Here is a 17,902-nt window from a genome sequence, read left to right as displayed (position 1 = left end):
CTCTGATTATAGCACACAGTTTACCTTAGAACAATGATGGGAAAAGTAGAAGGTCTCTCCCTTGCTAGCCATAGTACAACTGACTATGGAAGTTAGGGAAAACTGGAAGGCAAATTAGGCTTTCTTAAGTTTGTTTTATAAAGCTGAAATCTACTTTATGTTATATTCTACTGTGAGACTTTTAACCTTTACAAAGTTTATGACTTTTTTAATTGATAATTTGTTTTGGTGATGGTTTTAATTATTTGGTTTTGGTTTTGATGGTCCTGGATATTGAACACAGTGCCCTCCTTACACCTGCTAGGCAACTGCTGTGCATAGCTAAGCCCTGGATCTGTTTTCATACTTTTAAGACCCGGTGTGCCTTTTCAGAGTTGTACAGATTACACATAAAAAACACAGAAAACATGTAAGTCATTCAGTGTGTCTTTTCAGAGTATACAGTTTACACATAAGGAACACAGAAAACATGTAAGTCAGAACTATTCTGAAGAAATGTTTAATAATTGGATTCTTCAATTTTAAGCAGAATATAAAAAGGATATTGAAAATGGTATGAAAAAACTTGTAGATGCTTTTGTTTTGTTATGAAATGACTAGAAAATTAGAAAGTAGTAATTTGTATTGTGAAAATCTTTTGAATTCTTTAAATTATATTATTATTATTTTTTAAGGAAGCTGCCCAAGCCTTAATTTATGCTGAGATGGCAGGATCCAGCCTAGAACGGATCCAAGAAAAGATCAGTGAATATCTGGAAAGAGTCCAAGCTCTGCACTCTGCAGGTCAGTCAAAAGTGCCACATTGCTCCTGTGTTTGTCTTTCCTCTTCATCTTGGATCTTTTTCCAGACAGGATTTCTCTGTGTAGCTGCTAGCTGTCCTGGAACTCACTCTGTAGACCAGGATGGCCTGGAAAGCACAGAGACCCACCTGCCCTTGCCTCCTGAGTGCTGGGATTAAAGGTGTGCACTGCTGCCTAGTTTCATCGTAGATCTTGACATTTGCTCTTTCTGTTTGCTGAGAAGACTCTCTTAAAGAGATTTAAGAAATCATAATAGAGAAATAGGAAAAATGTTCGAGATCTATGTAGAGCACACTTTCCTAGTTTTCTCTAGCTGTAGAGATAGTAAATTGTCCACATTAAATTTATCATTGACAGAGTTGCAGTGAGTACCATGTCAGAACCTGTTTTAAAGTGTCAGTTCTGACACTAAAGTTAGGATACGAATTGTCCTTACTGTTTAGACTTCAGCAGTAGGCAGTAGATTCTCAGACTTTTCTCTCAGTGTCTTCTAATTTGAGTGAACTGTTTTTTTGTGTGGGTTTTTTTTTTTGTGTGTGTGTGTGCCACACCTTGGAAAGACAACATGTAAGCAAAGCCCTGGAGCAGCTTATATTTAGCTTTATGAACAGCTTAGCAGGTGCCACAAGAGACATTTTATTAGCTTAGTGGTCAGTTTTGTTAGAGAAAAAGGGTTTGTGTCAAAATCTGCTGTTCATATGGGTAGAAAAGAAAAATATTGCTGACCTTAGAAATATATTCATCTCACTGGGTGGTGGTGGCGAACGCCTTTAATCCTGGTACTTGGGAGGCAGAGGCAAGTGGATCTCTGTGAGTTCCAGGCTAGCCTGGTCTACAGAATGAGTTCTAGGACAGCCAAGGCTAACAGAGAAACCATGTCTCAAAAACTGAAAAAAAAAAGAAGAAAATATTTGTCTTTAGAATGATTTTTAAATCTTTTATCTTTTTCTGTTGTTGGCTAATTCACAGAGGACTACTCAGAGGATTTAGTTCTAGATGGGTTCTGTTACCGTCCACCCCTCCTCAGTGGAATGAGTGAGCAGTTATAAGCACATAATTAGGATGAAGTCTGCTTTTGATTCCCTGTTACGACAGTCTTCTTAAAAGCTGATAGGCTGCTGTACAGTGGTGTCCAGAAGTTGCCTGAGTTATAGGAATTATTTGACAGAAACTTACACTAATCGCTGCATTCAGAATATCTTGTTGGGAGCTCTGGGAGTGACTCAGCTAGGAGACCTATTTAGCATGCTTTAGGTTCTGGGTTTCCTTCTTAACATGGGGTGAAGGGGCATAGGACCTGCTGCATGATTAAAAAGAATTTCATTTTCCCAGCCAAGTAAATGAAGCTCTTAAATGTAATTGCCTTGTTTAAAAAATAATTCACATTATTTCATATACTACTTTCCAAGAAAATATTATTATTTTTTAAAAATTTATTTATTTTTATTTCATGTGCATTATATGTATGAGTGGGCGCGTTGGGTCTCCTAGAACTGGAGTTACAGACAGTTGTGAACTGCCACGTGGGTGCTGGGAGTTGGACTCGGGTCCTCTGGAAGAACAGTAAATGCTCTTAACTGCTGAGCCATCTTTCCAGCCCCAAGAAAATTATTTTTAAAGTTCACACAATAATCCTTCAGGATTATTTTCATGATTTCCCTATTCTTTCTATAGATGTTTTAGTTTATTTCAACAGTTATATACTGAATTAATGTTTGAGCTGAATGGTAAATGGGTAGGTGGTACAAGAGCCCCCAGGAAGCTCTAAGCCAGATGTGGAAATCTAAAAATAGGAGCATTGCAATGTTTTGGAAATCTCTTTCTGAAACATATTAGCCAAATGTGAACATAGACTTATCTAGAAGGAAAAGAATGTGTGACAATACTAGCTTAGGAGTAGGAACTAGTAACTGAGGGAGTTTCCATCTTCCATGGCTGTTATAGTCATTCCAGTCAGTGGTCTCTAAATTCTTCAAGTTCTTCCAACAATTGTGAAAAAAATACAATTTTCCCCCCTAGAGAATTAGGAATTATCTCCCTAGTTTTTGTTATATTTTAAAATTTTTTAAATTGCTTTTAAACTGGTGTAGTGGTATGAGCCTGCAGTCCCAGTACTCAGGAGGCTCAAGCAGAAGGATCACTTGAGTCTATGAATGTAAGGCCAGCCTGAGCAATATAGCAACAATGCAGAACAAAAACAAATTGCATTTGATCCTGGAAAGTAAATTCTAAAATTGATACTATGAATGTGATTCTCTCTTACAGAAGAATAACACTAATCTCTTAAAGAATATGCCAGTGAAATGAAATTGGAAAAGGATTTTTAATGCAGACAATATCTTAATTGTTTGACTAATATTTTCCTTATTTCATTCTGTAAATGTATTATATGTAGTCTGTGAGAAGTCAATGTGGTTTCTATATTTATTACTTTAAGCAAAAAAGGACTTTTTCTAATAAGAACCTTGTTTAGAACCTCAATTTTAGCCAGGTGTGATGAGACATGTTTATAATGCATATACTTAAAAGGCTGAGGCAGGAGGAGTCTGAGTTTGAGGCTGACTTGGGCTACATAATGAGACTCTGTCTCAAAATACAAATAAATAGATAAATAAAAATTAAGGTTGTGATGTAGCTTAGTTGGTATAGTACCTGCCTAAAGGCATGATGCTCTCGATTTGATTCTTTATAACATAAACCACATGTGGTGGCACAGGCCTATAATCCCAGTGTGCTGGAGGTAGATAATCAGAAGTTCAGGGTCATTCTTGACTGCATAGTAAATTTGAGGCCAGCCTGGGCTATGTGTGACCACTCTCAAAAAAGTTTCTTTTTAAAGAAAATAGAACCTCAAATTTCAAAATAACTTGTTTATAGTCAAAAAACTCTTGACGGGATAGGTTAACTTCTGAGTAGAGAAAAATATCAATTTGAAGGTAACAAGCGTAAATGTAGAGATTAGATTACTAGACGGACTTTCTACTTTAGGTTTCTCCTTCTAGATATTTAAGAGAAATGAATCAGCTAATAGAGCTGTCTTATTCTTTTGTCATTTGGCTTCTTTCACTGAGCTTAATGTTTCTAAGGTTTATAGATGCTATAGGATGTAGCTAGTCTTTCTCTGTCCTGCCAGCCAGCTCCCAAATTTCAACACGGAGACTTATTATTAATTATGAAACCTCAGCCAATAGCTTGTTTTTGGCTAGCTCTTATAACTTAACCCATTTCTATTAATCTGTGTGCTGTCCTGAGGCTCATTTACATCATCTACGTACTGCCCATACTGCTTTCCTGCTACTTCTCTGTCTCCTTGCATTTCTACCCTTCTTCCCAGCATCCTCTGTGCCTGGAAATCCTGCCTTCATTATTGGTTGTTCAGCTTTTTATGAAACCAGCTAGAGTGACACTTCTTCACAGTGTATGAAAAGATTGTTCCAGGGCTGGAGAGATGGCTCAGAGGTTAAGAGCATTGCCTGCTCTTCCAAAGGTCCTGAGTTCAATTCCCAGCAACCACATGGTGGCTCACAACCATCGGTAATGGGGTCTGGTGCCCTCTTCTGGCATGCAGGCATACATGTAGTCAGAATATTGTATACATAATAAATAAATATTTAAAAAAAAAAGAAAAGATTGTTCCACGGCAATAGGATATATCAGTACTTTATTTCTTTTCATGGCTAGATAGTAGTCCATTGTATTAACACACTGCAATTTGTATGCCCATTTATCAAGTGGTAAATATCTGGGTTTTCTCCCTTTTGTCTATTGTAATGCTGTGCATGTTCAGGTACTATGTACATTCTGTGCATAGTGGACTATGTACACTCAGGTATAAAATGGATGCACCATTTTATGCTTACAGTTCCACCAGCAGCATAGCTGGTTCCAGTTTCTTAGTTCCCTTATGTTCTTACTCTTATAAACAAGCTCTCTCTCTCTCTCTCTCTCTCTCTCTCTCTCTCTCTCTCTCTCTCCTTCTCTTCTCTGTGTGTGGAGAGTGCTGGGAATTGCCTGATACATGCTAAACAAGTGTCCTGCCACTGAGCAATATCCATAGCTCTGCAACACTTTTTTTTTTTAAAGACTAGACCTTGCTGTCCAGCTTCAAACTCTGATACCCCTGTCTCCACCTTCCAAGTGCTGGGATTACAGAGTTCTGCCTCTAGTATTGACTTGTTATTGACTTTTATTTTTAGCCATACTGATGGATTATATCTCATTGAGTTTTGATGTGCATAGCTTGAGGAGTAATGATGTTGAGCATCTACACATGTGCTGTGGACTGGAGAGATGGCTGAGGAGTTAAGAGTACTTGTTCTTGCAGAGGACCCACATGGTGATTCACAACTGTCTGTAACTCCACTTCCTAGGAATCTTATACCCTCTTCTGACCTCACGGGCACCAGGCATGATGGGTGTACAGATGTACATGCAGGAAAAACACCCGTGGACATAAGCACATCTTTCAAACAACACACACACACACACACACACACACACACACACACACACGCACACACGCACGCATGCACACAAACAAATTGAAATACTTATTTCAAAGACCTGTAAAAGCATGATGGCCTCTTCTAGACTCAGATGGATAAGAAAAGCAGGAACTTATCATCATGGCCTAGTATTATCTGTACCATGTACTAAAAAATTACCTTAAAATATGATGGTTGCTACTTCTCCCCCATCTCATTCCTTTTTCTTTCCTCTTCTCCTCCTCTTTTCCTTTCTCCTCCTTTTCACTCTTCTTCCTCTTTTCCTTTTCTGGTAGTAGCCATAGAGCCCAGGACATACTGTAAAGCAAGTTCGTTCTGCCCCTGAGCTGTGCCCCCAGCCCTATGTGTTTCTTAATAGTTAGCATTTTCCAAGTTTTTACTTTGTTCATGTGGAGGTAGAAGGATTTGAGGAAGACTCTCCTTCGTTTTGCTCTTTATTTTAATGAAGGGAGTGCTAGTAGAAAAAAATCTGGAGAAATTTTCTAATACCCTGTCTCTGATGTCTGAACAATTGGGCTTGGCCAGGGGACTTTAGAGAGAGAAAAGAGAAATTATTCCTCTTTAAAAAGATTTTTGTTATATAGTTTGCTAAGTCTTTTAAATGAGGAATATAAAGTTTAGTAAGGAATGTCTTAAATATATTAAAATGTTGGTATTCCCTGGCTACATTTAAAGAATCTTTCTACATGTTTTTTTTTTTTTTTTATTCTGTACTAGTTCAGTCAAAGAGTGCTGATCCTTTGAAATCAAAACATCAGTTGGATCTGGAGCGTGCCCATTTTCTTGTTACTCAAGCCTTTGATGAGGATGAAAAGGGAAATGTGGAAGATGCCATAGAATTATATACAGAAGCTGTGGATCTCTGTCTAAAAACCGTAGGTATAGCTATGAGTTAAACTTGATGGAATTATGTTAGGAAATTGCTTCCCTTACTCATGAATTTTATTTAATTTGAAGGAACCCCTACATTCTTTTGTTATGAATAAAACTAATTTAATCTTCATTGAAAATGTTGAGTAGATCACTAATAATAGAGTTTTATACCTTATTAAAGTTTTGCTGCTACTGAATCACTAAGCAATTGCTTTTAAAATGTTATATTTGCTTATTATTATATTTAAACTGTTTAAGGTTATCTTGTAACTAAAATTACTATAAGAAGGATTCACCGTCATGAATCTGTAAATTTAGCATAAACTTTTTTCAATTTCATACAGTAAAATATAAAGTAGTAGTTTGGGAGAGCTTCATTAACTTGCAATATAAAATCTATATGCTGAGTGACTTAGTACTCCCTGATGGACCTTGATTGAGATGCTTAGCTTCAAGGGGTATCTAGTACTTAAGAATACCATATGTTTAGAAGGAGGATGAAGTAATGTAGTAGAGGATGTTCCCATTGTCTTTCACATGGAAGCTTTTTGGCAGGCTGTTGTGGTTAGAAAAACCATCCACCTTGATTTCTACAACCCTGGAGAACATAGATAAGTGCTGGTCTCCCTGGTTCCTCCTGCACAGCCTTCCCATGGTACATACACATTTATGGTCTAGTTCACATTGTCTACAGAAATTGCTTTTAAGTTCACCCCAGTGACAAAATGCTCAATATGGTTTTAATGATAACCTTTAAAGACAGAAAATGTTGTCTTTATTTACTCATAATTATAAGAAATATATTTAATTTTGCATAGAAATATGGATTAAGCAAATTAAAGAACTATGCTTTAGAATGTCTCTCTTTCTCTTAAGTCTTCTGAAACTGCTGATAAGACTCTGCAAAATAAATTGAAACAGTTGGCTCGACAGGCACTAGATAGGTGAGTTTTGTCACTTAAGTTCTTATCAATGGACAGCATGAATTGTGCTTTTTTTTTTTAAAAAAATCATGACATCTTGAATGTGTGGTAGAGGTCTAACTGTTCGTCCATAAGCTGAGACTTAGTGCTTCAGACCAAATAAGTAGCCCATTCATTAGTCAAGAAGTCTTTCAGTTTTTGCTCATTTAGAGAATTAACTGTGATATTTGGTTTGTTTTATTGCCCTGTTACTGAGTGTCTATGGTAGTCTTGTGGCTTGAACCCAGGACCTCATGCATGGTATTCATTCTACCACTGAACCATATTCCCAGCTCCCCGCAGTCATATTTCAGATGAAATACTTCCTCTGTGTTGTATAATATCAGACTTCCAAAACAGCCTTTTCAGAAAGCCATCTAGAGTTGCTATTAAAAGATAGACATTGAGAATGGCCTTGCATTCATCCCCAACTTCAAATTGTATGTGTTGCCTTCATCTTAAGCTTGTGTCCTGAGACTTGCTGGAAACATTTTATTTAAAGTTGAGTCTCCTCCAACACTTTCATTCTGATTGCTCTGCTTGTTTCAATATTCTTTTCCATTGTTATTACCACATTGTGGGATATACAAACAGACCAGTTTGTTGTATTTTTTGTTGATGTCTGTGTTATTCAACCTTTATTCCCTAAGTGGAATCTTGGGAAGACAGAGTTGCCTATTTTGTTCACTACTTGAGTGAGCATCCTGCAGAATGCCTAATGTAGATGTGTTCAGCAGGTATTTGGTGAATGAATGGATCTGTGTAAGTGAATCATGCTGCCTCTTTCAAGAGCTGAGGTAGAAAATACTTTCTTGTAAAGGAAAGGAGTAGAAATTTCATCTATCCCTAGAATGTGAATTTTCGAAATTCTTAGTTTGAAGCTTTACCTGTAGCCATGTTCTGGTCCTTTCATTGCAGAATAGCTTCTCCCTTCTCTGCTTCATCATCAGTGAAGTTTTAGTTTGTTTACCCAAACTCATGAAGTGTGAGCACTTGACACATTTGCCTTCTCCAGTTTTCATGACATGGGGATCACTGTGTTCACCGGGCATGGTTGCCTTCTCCATCATGATTTCTTTTATCAGCTCTAATCATAGTTGGTTTTTATTCTTGTGTAAATAAGCCATCCAGTATTTCTAAGTCCATCCTAGGTGAAGGTAGGTAGGGTGATGTATCATTTAGAGGGTCCTTTGAGGATCTGCTGAAGGAAGATTAAGGACCTTCTTCTAGAAAAATGTATGTCTAGTGTTCTTGGCATATAATTTTGGAGTGTTATAAGACTCATGAAGCTCATTTGTGGATCTTAGGTGAAGAACATTTTTAGCTTGTTAGTTCTTTGACAGAACAGTTAAAATCCCCTTGCATGTCATGTGATGCCCCCTGTCAATCAGTTCCTACTTTCCTCTCACCTTGTCTCCTGCTGTCTCTCACTTGTACTTTTGATGGGGCCTGTATCCATCCTTTGATATTACCATAGCTTGCTGTGCTGTTTGGTACTGCTGTGTGTTCTTCACTGCAGAGGAAGTTCTCTAAGACTCGAGCATTAAGTCTCAGTGCCCTTCCCTCCATTCACCCTCTTTTCTTGGTGACCAGGGCTAGGATTTCTTTTGTGTATTCATTTGCATGAAACGCTTCTGTCCTGGCATCTGTCGTTTTGACACAATTGTCTTTTTTATCCACAAAATCTTAAGGATATGATTTATACATTATTATACACCCTTTACCTTGCATATAATAAATAAAATATTCATTTAAGTATTACTTACAAAATATGTGCAGTAGCTTACATGGAGAAATTTTGATTAGTATGTAAGGATTTTATGAACTGATTTTACATTAGGATGCTTTACTAACTCAAAGTAAGTTTTGTGTCCTGCAAGTTTAAATGAAATACCCAAGAGGTAGAGGCAGGAGGATCAGGGCTTCCAGGCCAAATTGCTACATAGCAAGTTTGAGGCCAGTCTCTTTATTGAGACCCTATCTCATAAAAGGCAAAAGCATAAATGTAAGAAAAAACTAGAACAGTTCTTCTGTGCTTCTGTTTTAGAGCAGAAGCATTGAGTGAACCTTTGACAAAGCCGTTTTGCAAACTCAAATCTACAAATATGAAAATGAAGACTGCCCCAGTAAGAACACATTTTCCTCTGGGACCTAATCCTTTCCTTGAAAAGCCTCAGCCATTTATAAGTCCACAGTCATGTGACGCCCAAGGACAGAGATACACAGCAGAAGAAATAGAAGTACTCAGGTAAATCCACTCACGACTCAGGGTAATGAAAACTTTAAAATAACCAGTGCAGACCATTTTATTCTGAATTTCATGAATAATTTACATAGCAGTTATGGCAGGCTGCTAATTTTCTATGTACCTTTGTAACCACAAGTCTCACGGGGATGGAGGGTTACTTTGAAATAGCCAGCAAACAAAAGTCTGGAGTTGTGAATCCTTTAGTTTGTTTGGTTTTTTCAAGACAGGATTTCTTTGTATAGCTCTGGCTGTCCTGGAGCTCTCTCTATAGACCAGGCTGGCCTAGAACTCACATAGGTCTGCCTGCCTCTCTGCTCTCTGAGTGCTGAGATTAAAGATGTGCACCACTGCCTGGCTACTTTTCATTTTTTAAGAGTTAAAAAAAAATGAAAACAGAATTGTGACAGAGACCACTTTGTAAAACCCAAACTGTGTATTATGTCAATCTTTACAGAAAGTGTTCATAGACTTCTGATGTAGAAAGACAGCTCAGTGTATTTGAAAGCAGTCTTGGGGTCTATTAAAAATTCAAAGCCTGAGCTTGACATAGAACTTGCCTGTAATCCCAGCACTCTGGAGAAAGGATACTTATAAATTCAGGTTCAAGGCCAGCCTGGGCTTCAAGGAAACCCTGCCTCAAAAACAAACAAAACAAAACAAAACAAAAAACCAGTAACAGCAAGACCCACGATACTCTAGAGATCCTTTACTGTCTTCTGAACCAGTTGATCAGGTGAAAAGAGGATAAATCTCTGGGCCACCTGATAGTTCTTGAGTTGGGCAGGTCATATAGATGTTAATTTTAAGTTTTCAGAGATTGAGCTGAAAGGAACAGTGTTCCCTCCTTGGCCACAGCCTTCCAGAGCATCTTCCTTTCTTCCTGAAGATTTCCATTACACATCTCTTAGTTTGGTTCCTTTGCCTAGGAAAAATAGTATGTAAACAAACACAGTAGAAATAAAACAACAACAAAAGGGTCCTTTTGAAGATGAAGCTTTAAACTACTGAGCGTCTTAATTAGGGTTGTTATTGCTATGATAAAACACCATGACCAAAGCATTTTAGGGAGGGAAGGGCTTATTATTCAACTGTGCTTCTCCATCACTGTCCATCATCAAAGGAAGCCAGGAACTCAAGTGAGGCAGGAGCTGATATAGATGCTATGGAGGGGGTGCAGCTTACTGGGTTGCTGCTCATGGCTTGCTCAGCCGGTTTTCTTATGGAATACAGGGCCACCAGCCCAGGGATGGCACCACTCAGAATGGACTGATATTCCCCAGTCAATCACTAAGAAAATGCCCTACAGGCTTGCCTACAGCCTGATCCTATGGAGGCATTTTCTCAATTGAGGCTAGCCAGTACAGTGAGAATTCATCATTTTGGCTACTCAGAATCTGTATACTACTTTTATATATACTACACATTTGAAGTTCCACACTGTAACAAAACAAAACTCTTAAAACACAACTATCCTTCATACAAGTGAAAATGAGTGCCAGGCGGTGGTGGCGCACGCCTTTAATCCCAGCACTCGGGAGACAGAGGCAGGTGGATCTTTGTGAGTTTGAGGCCAGCCTGGTCTACAAGTGCTAGTTCCAGGACAGGCTCCAAAGCTACAGAGAAACCTTGTCTCAAAAAAACACAAACAAACCAAAAAAAAAAAAAAAAAAGAAAGAAAGAAAATGAGTATACACCGTCCCAACAGTTATTGTATCCATTCCTGACTACATTAATCTTCAGGTTCACTGAGTATATTACCCAAAGACTACAACTACTCTTAAAAAAAACAAAACAAAACAAACAAAAAAACCCCAGATGCATAAGAAAGAAATAGCTACTAAACCTGGTGGCACGTGCTGCAATTCCAGCCCTTGAGATGCCAGTGCAAGGATTTTTGAGTTCGAGACCAGCCTGATAGCCTGGGTTATATGCAAAGCCCTATCTCAGTTTAACAACAACAACAACAGACCACCCCCCCCAAAAAAAACCATAAAACATGCAGAACTTCTACAAATCTCACTGAATTTGTTGACAGATCATAGCTCTTTCTATGCCACTTTCTTCTTCCAGGACCATCCATGTTCTGATAGCCAGAAGATAGAAAGATCACATTTTTAAGAGTTTATTGTGTTTTTTAGTTAGTTAGTTAGTTAGTTAGCTTGGTTGCCTTTTAGTTTTTTGAGACAGGGTTTCTCTTTGTAGCCCTGGCTGTCCTGGAACTTACTCTGTAGACCAGATTGGGCCTGAACTCAGAGATTTGTCTGGGATTAAAGCCTGTACCACCATTGCCCAGCTTGTTTTTTTTTTTTTAAAATCCCCAAATAACTAAGTTATTGCTTTGTTTCTTTGGTCTTAGGTTAGACTTGTCTTTGTCCCAAGTCTAGGAAGTTAATTTTAAAGGAATGTTCTTATTAAAATGAATTGAATTATAACAGTTATACTCTGTTATTTCCCTCTGTCTGTCTCTCTCTCTTGGTTTTTCAGACAGGATTTCTCTATGTAACATCCCTAGCTGTCCTGGAACTAGCTCTTGTAGATGAGGCTGGCCTCAAACTCATAGAGATCTGCCTGCCTCTGCCTCCTGAGTGCTGGGATTAAAGGCATACGCCACCACGCTGGGCAACGAAGGAAAAATTTCAATGACAAAGTATGATACTATATTAAATTGACAACTTCATAGTTTTCAGATCTTTATTTGGATAGTTTTGATAAGAGAAATACCAGACCCGGATGGTGGTAGTGCACACCTTTAATCCCAGCACTTGAGAAGTAGAGGCAAGTGGATCTCTGTGAGTTCGATGCCAGCCTGGTCTACAAGAGCTAGTTCCAGGACAGGCTCCAAAGTAACACAGAGAAACCTTGTCTTGAAAAACCAAAAGAAAAAGAAAAGAAACTTTTCCTTCAGTATTAGCTAAAAGACTGAGATGCTATTGTATTTTAAACTTAGAGTTTAACTAAAATTGGTGATTTATAAGATAGACTTGAAAACTTAGATCTTTTTCTTGTGCCTTATAGGACAACATCAAAAATAAATGGTATAGAATATGTTCCTTTCATGAGTGTTGATCTGAGGGAACGTTTTGCTTATCCAATGCCTTTTTGGTAAGTAAGCACATTTAACTTTTATTTCCAGTACTCTGAAGTTCAATTTAATTTATAGCCTTGAAGTTAAATTTTATATGCAAAGTTGGTTGGAAAAGAGGAGTATTTATGGGAAAGAGGTGGAAAACTAAAGAAGTTGAAATAAAGATCTGAGCAACATGAAGTTGTCAGTTTAATAGAGTACCATAATAGAGAACCATAATATCACATTGATCTTAATTGGCTTGGTTATGGGCTCAAGGGGATTTTTTTTAACCTAATATTATAGACATAGTGCTTAATATAATAAATATAATACTTGGTATAGTGTAAGTACTGAGCAACCATTTGTCCAGTTAATGATTGGATCACAGTAGGAAAAAAAACCCAGAAAGTAATCTAAGTGTTTAGAGATATACTCAGATACCTACACAAAAGATACTGTAATTGTGAATTATTAGAGTAAATCACTCTAGTATGTGCTATATCTATGTATTTACACTACTATATGATTATCTTTAAGGAGATGTAAATTTGTGTTTTCAGTTTTTATGTAGCAAATTAAATTACGTCTCTCATGCGAGAAAGTCCAAAAGAAAAATATAGCCTGAACAATAAAAGTTGAGACAATTTAATAATATAATTGAAAAAGTAAAACATGAAATACAAAAACTCCTTTAATTTGCAGGAGATCAGTGTGTTCAGGGTGGTATGGCCATAGACAAAGCTCCCTCAGTTTAGGAATTAGTATTCCTGAATTGGAATTTCTAAATTCCACAGTTAGAAGTTCCCACTCTACTTTTTCTTTTTTTGATAATTGCTTGCTTAATACATGTCCCCATCTGGAAACTATAAGCTTTGTAAGGACAGAGATCATGTCTGTTTAATTAAGTTCCACCCTGTATCTAGTACAATGTCTTCATTTTTTGTTTTTTTTTAATTTCTATATCTCTTTGTAGTAAACACTCAAGATTTACTTACTGAGTGAATTATATTTGAAATTATAATATATTGAATTATATTATCTATTTGAAGAATAGATAAATACTAAAATTGACCAAGTGGCAGTATTTTCCCATTTTTGTCATCTAAATTATTTTATATAGAGAATAATTATAAGAAAAATGTAAAAATTTAAATCCATTTAACAGATTGACAGGAAAAGGCTTCATAATTTAACTTAATTTAGAGCAGTGGTTCTCAACCTTTCTAATGCTGAGTGAGGCCCTTTCTCATGTTGTGGTGACCCCCCAACCATAAAATTATTTCATTGTTACTTTATAACTGTAATATTGCTTCTTTTATGAAATGTAATGTAAATATCTGATATGCAGTATATCTTATATGGGACTCCCCCAAAGGGGTTATGACCCGCAGGTTGAGATTTAGAGACTGATTTAAATTTTTTTTTGTATTCTGGTGATGTTAACCTTTAATTCATAAGCATCGTAGTTTATAAAATACTTTTAGTACCCTTATGAGTCTAAGAAAAGAAATGTGTTTAACACTGACTTTAATCACTAACAGTGATTTGAGAGAACAAATACTGTGAAATCTTCAGTTTATTCTATAGTATCTGTTATATGAAAGGCTAATAATGGATGAGTAATAGATAAAATTATAGGCTTACAAGTTTGTGATTGATTGCTGTCCTTTAAACTCCTTAGTTTACTGAGCCCTGTCTCTATTTATACTCGGCTCCTGACATTACACAGGTTCTAGCTAAAATGTTACCCGAACAACAGAGATTCTGTGAAGTGATGATCAGAATGTTTGAGAGTCCAGGTGTGACGGCACACCTGCAGTCACAGCACTCGGAGGGCAGAGGTAGGGTGATCATAAGTTCAAGACCACTTCTCAAAATGTAAAAACAACAGAATGTTTTTAAGCAGTGTTGTAGGCAGTTGTTTCTGCCCAAGAGATTTGCAACAACATGGGCTCATAAAAGTCTAGAGGTGTCCCACTACAGTGAAGAAGCTAGTACTTTAAGTTTTCAGGTCACGCTTGAGCACAAAATCTTCTTTATCTAATACTCACAGCATTCTTGGATAAAAGAACTACACAAATTTGTTTTAGTTTGCATATTACACATTACCGCAAAATCTTTTGAAATCCAAAGAGACCCATGTTGCCATTGCTGTAGGAAAGTGAAGACTTGGGGTTTGGGGTGGTAGGTGGTTTTTATTTGCGTTTTATGCCAGCTTTAAAGAGATACTACAGCACAGAGTGAGTACAGTGTAGTGGGCGACATGGTGGATATAGTACCAAGGCTTGGATTCAGTTGTCACCTCTTAGCTTCTTGACCTTGGTAACCGACCAGTTTATGCTTTTCTAAAAAGTTCTTAACTGAGTAGTTATTTTGCGCATTTAAGTGGAGAATAATATATAAAGCATGTTGGCGTGATACTTGGCACAAGGTCACTGTTGAGTAAATTTGCTGGTCTCTCTGCCCTTTCAAGAGCAAGGGAAGGAGCTGGTATCCTAGGTCCTCAGTGGATCAGTGTGTATTGTAAATGACTCCATTTTATTGCTGAGTTTCCTGACCATCATAACTGTGCTAAGTGTTTATACCATATTTTTAAGTAAATATAAACTTCTGTCTTCACTTTTATTTTTTTAAACTGGAGAAGGTGTTCAGGTTGACTGATTTCAAGGTTAAATGTAAAGAGCCAGATTTAACTGTTTTTTTTAGGAAGACAGAAGTGTAGCTGTATGATATCTGTGACAAAAAGGAGGCTTCATTCCAGCTCAAGTCATCTTTAAAAATTAATATATTCTTTTAACTTTTATTGTTTCCTCAGTGATAGGTGGGGCAAGCTTCCATTATCACCTAAACAAAAAACTACATTTTCTAAATGGGTACGGCCAGAAGATCTCACCAACAATCCTACAATGATATACACTGTATCCAGTTTTAGTATAAAGCAGGTAAACATTTATTTTGCATAATGTTTAAGAAAATTGATACTCTAAGGAAATTTGAATTTAGATTTGATTTTTATTAGATTGTATATAGATGCATGAGTATAATTGCAAAAATTTCTCATCCTTCACATTGTTTCCAGCTTGATTTGGTAGCACATACCTATAATCTCAGCTCTCATGATTTAATGCTGTCATGGGCTACATAGTAAGTTTGAGACCATAATATAACAAGATAATTCTCAAAATGAGACTGAAAATTTGTTATTTATTTTCTTCTGAGATAGCATCTTACTCTGTTGCCTGAGCTGGCCTTAAATTCAGTAATCTCCAACATCAGCCTCCCAAGTAGCTGAGATCATGGGTGTGTGCCACCATGCTTAGTGCATTCTGTGCATTCTATCTTTAACATTTAGAAAATAATACGAGAAACTGTTCTGAGCAGTTACAGATTTTTTTTTTCCAATAATGGGAATTGAATTTAGGATCTTGTGCATGCTAGGCAATCACTGTATATCTGAGCTACAACCCAAGCCCCAAGTATAGATTTTTGCATTTGTAGATGTGATGCTTGAGAATTGAATTTTATACTTGTCAAGGAAATAGTTATAAAAGACTTAGTTATTTAAATATTTAACTCTTGGAGGCTAGGGAAGTCCCTGCTGCATAAGCGAAAAGACCTGAATTTGCATCCTCAGAAACACGTAAAAATTCAGGAGGGGATGGAATGGCTCAGTGGGTAAGAACACTAGCTGCTCCTCCAGGGACCCAGGTTCAATTTCTAGTACCTACATGGAAGCCATACCTGTTTGTAACTCTAGTCCCAGGGGATTGAATGCCTTCTAATTTCTTTGGTCAGTGGGCACACATGTGGTGCCCGGGATTATATGCAGACTGAACACCCATACACATAAAAATTTTTAAAAAGGAAAAGGATGGCTGCATACTACTGTAACCCTGCCTTGGGGATGCAGATAAGTGATCCCTGATGCTATCTGGCCAGCCAGCCTATTGAATTGGGAAGCTTCAAGTTCAGTGAAAGACCCTCTCAAAAAGTAAAGGGTGGATAAGTTTGGTTCCCACTGCATGATATGGAGCTCATAAGCCTGCAACTCCAGCTTCAGGGATCCAATGTTCTCCTTTGTCCTCCTTGAGTTTCCACACTCCATGTGCACATATAGCTCAAAATAGACACATGCAGAGATACATAATTAAAAATAAACACAGACACACATACACGTATATTTTAAAAGTAAAAGGTAGAAAGTGATTGAATGGAACAGTCCTTATCATTGACTTTGGGCTTGCATATATATCTATGTGTACATGCTTATACTCACACTAATACACTACCCCATGAAAGTATATAATATACCACAAACTGGGATACTTTTTCTAGGATTTGTTTGAATAAAATATATGAGTTAGTAACATGACAATTCTATTTTTCTATTTGAATAATAATCAAGATATTTAATATAAAAGCTAAGGTGGCAGGTGTAATGTATAAATATTGTACAAATGCTGAAGTTACATGAATGAAAGAATATGTTCTTATTAACAGACGATAGTATCAGATTGTTCCTTTGTGGCATCATTGGCTATCAGTGCAGCTTATGAGAGACGATTCAATAAGAAGTTGATTACCAGGTAAATTTTTGTGTTTGTCCTTCATATAATTGTTACTTAACTGGAAAGTTAAGGCTTAGACCATATTCATGTAGTAGTGGAGAGGGCATATCACTAAATTATTATGACCCTTCTGTGGGTTAAATAGATGACTCCTGAATGTGTGAAGTTCTTCTAAAGAACATATGTACATACTAGCAAAATAATGTATGTGGAATGTGTTTAGAAATTGATGTAATCGAGGTGGAAACCATGTCCTATTTATACTTTGTAATTTTAACTGTACAGAAAGTTAGCCACTAGATGGTTATTGAACATTTGGAATAGGTTGAGTTTAGATGGGTGGCAAGTACAAAATGTACATGAGATTTTGAAAACTTAACATACAAATTGTAGAACTGGAAAATATCTCTTTAAGTGTTGAGTATTTGTTGGAATCATAATTGGATTAAGCAAAATATATTATAAATTAATCTGATTTTTAACATTTTGTTTTTGTTTTTGGAGACACAGTCTTTATGTTGCCTGACTGGCCTCAAACTTAGAGATTCACCTGCTTCTGCCTCCCTAGTATTGAGATTAAATGGTTTTCATCTTTAACTTTTAAAATGGCTACAGGAAATTATAAAATGGCATGTATTTCTGTTGACTATAACAGCTTTAAAAATATATTAAAATGTTTGAGTTTTGTTCAGTTTTTGAAAGTTATATTAAGCTTAAAAGCACTCAGTATAATTATAATCATGCTTTTATTTAGCTTGTCCTAAGACTAGAAGATAAATCAGACAGTGCTTAGTTTCATTTATTTGCCATATAAATAAACAATTTGGAGTGTGCTTGATTTGGTGCACACTCTTAAAAGAAAATTGGTAGTGAAAGTT

At 36.7% G+C, this 17,902-nt stretch overlaps 1 protein-coding gene across 4 annotated transcripts in view; it reads left to right on the top strand.

Moving 5' to 3' along the window:
• Capn7 (calpain 7) overlaps positions 1–17,902 on the top strand; it is a 39,753-nt gene that overhangs the window by 2,289 nt on the left and 19,562 nt on the right. For 2 of the 4 annotated variants that reach the window (XM_048421065.3, XM_048421062.3), the window contains exons 2-8: positions 675–783; positions 6,024–6,181; positions 7,056–7,123; positions 9,189–9,389; positions 12,405–12,491; positions 15,272–15,398; positions 16,957–17,042. In XM_048421065.3, coding sequence (XP_048277022.1) covers positions 675–783; positions 6,024–6,181; positions 7,056–7,123; positions 9,189–9,389; positions 12,405–12,491; positions 15,272–15,398; positions 16,957–17,042 — 836 coding nt within the window. Of the gene's footprint in view, positions 1–674; positions 784–6,023; positions 6,182–7,055; positions 7,124–9,188; positions 9,390–12,404; positions 12,492–15,271; positions 15,399–16,956; positions 17,043–17,902 lie in introns of those variants that run through there. The other 2 variants (XM_048421064.3, XM_087906177.1) reach the window with 2 other exon arrangements.

This window comes from Myodes glareolus, chromosome 5, assembly GCF_982192425.1.
Source record: "Myodes glareolus chromosome 5, mMyoGla1.1, whole genome shotgun sequence".
Taxonomy (NCBI): Eukaryota; Metazoa; Chordata; class Mammalia; order Rodentia; family Cricetidae; genus Myodes; species Myodes glareolus.
The sequence above is the reverse complement of the archived record's forward strand: the minus strand, read 5'-3'. Positions and strand labels throughout refer to the sequence as shown.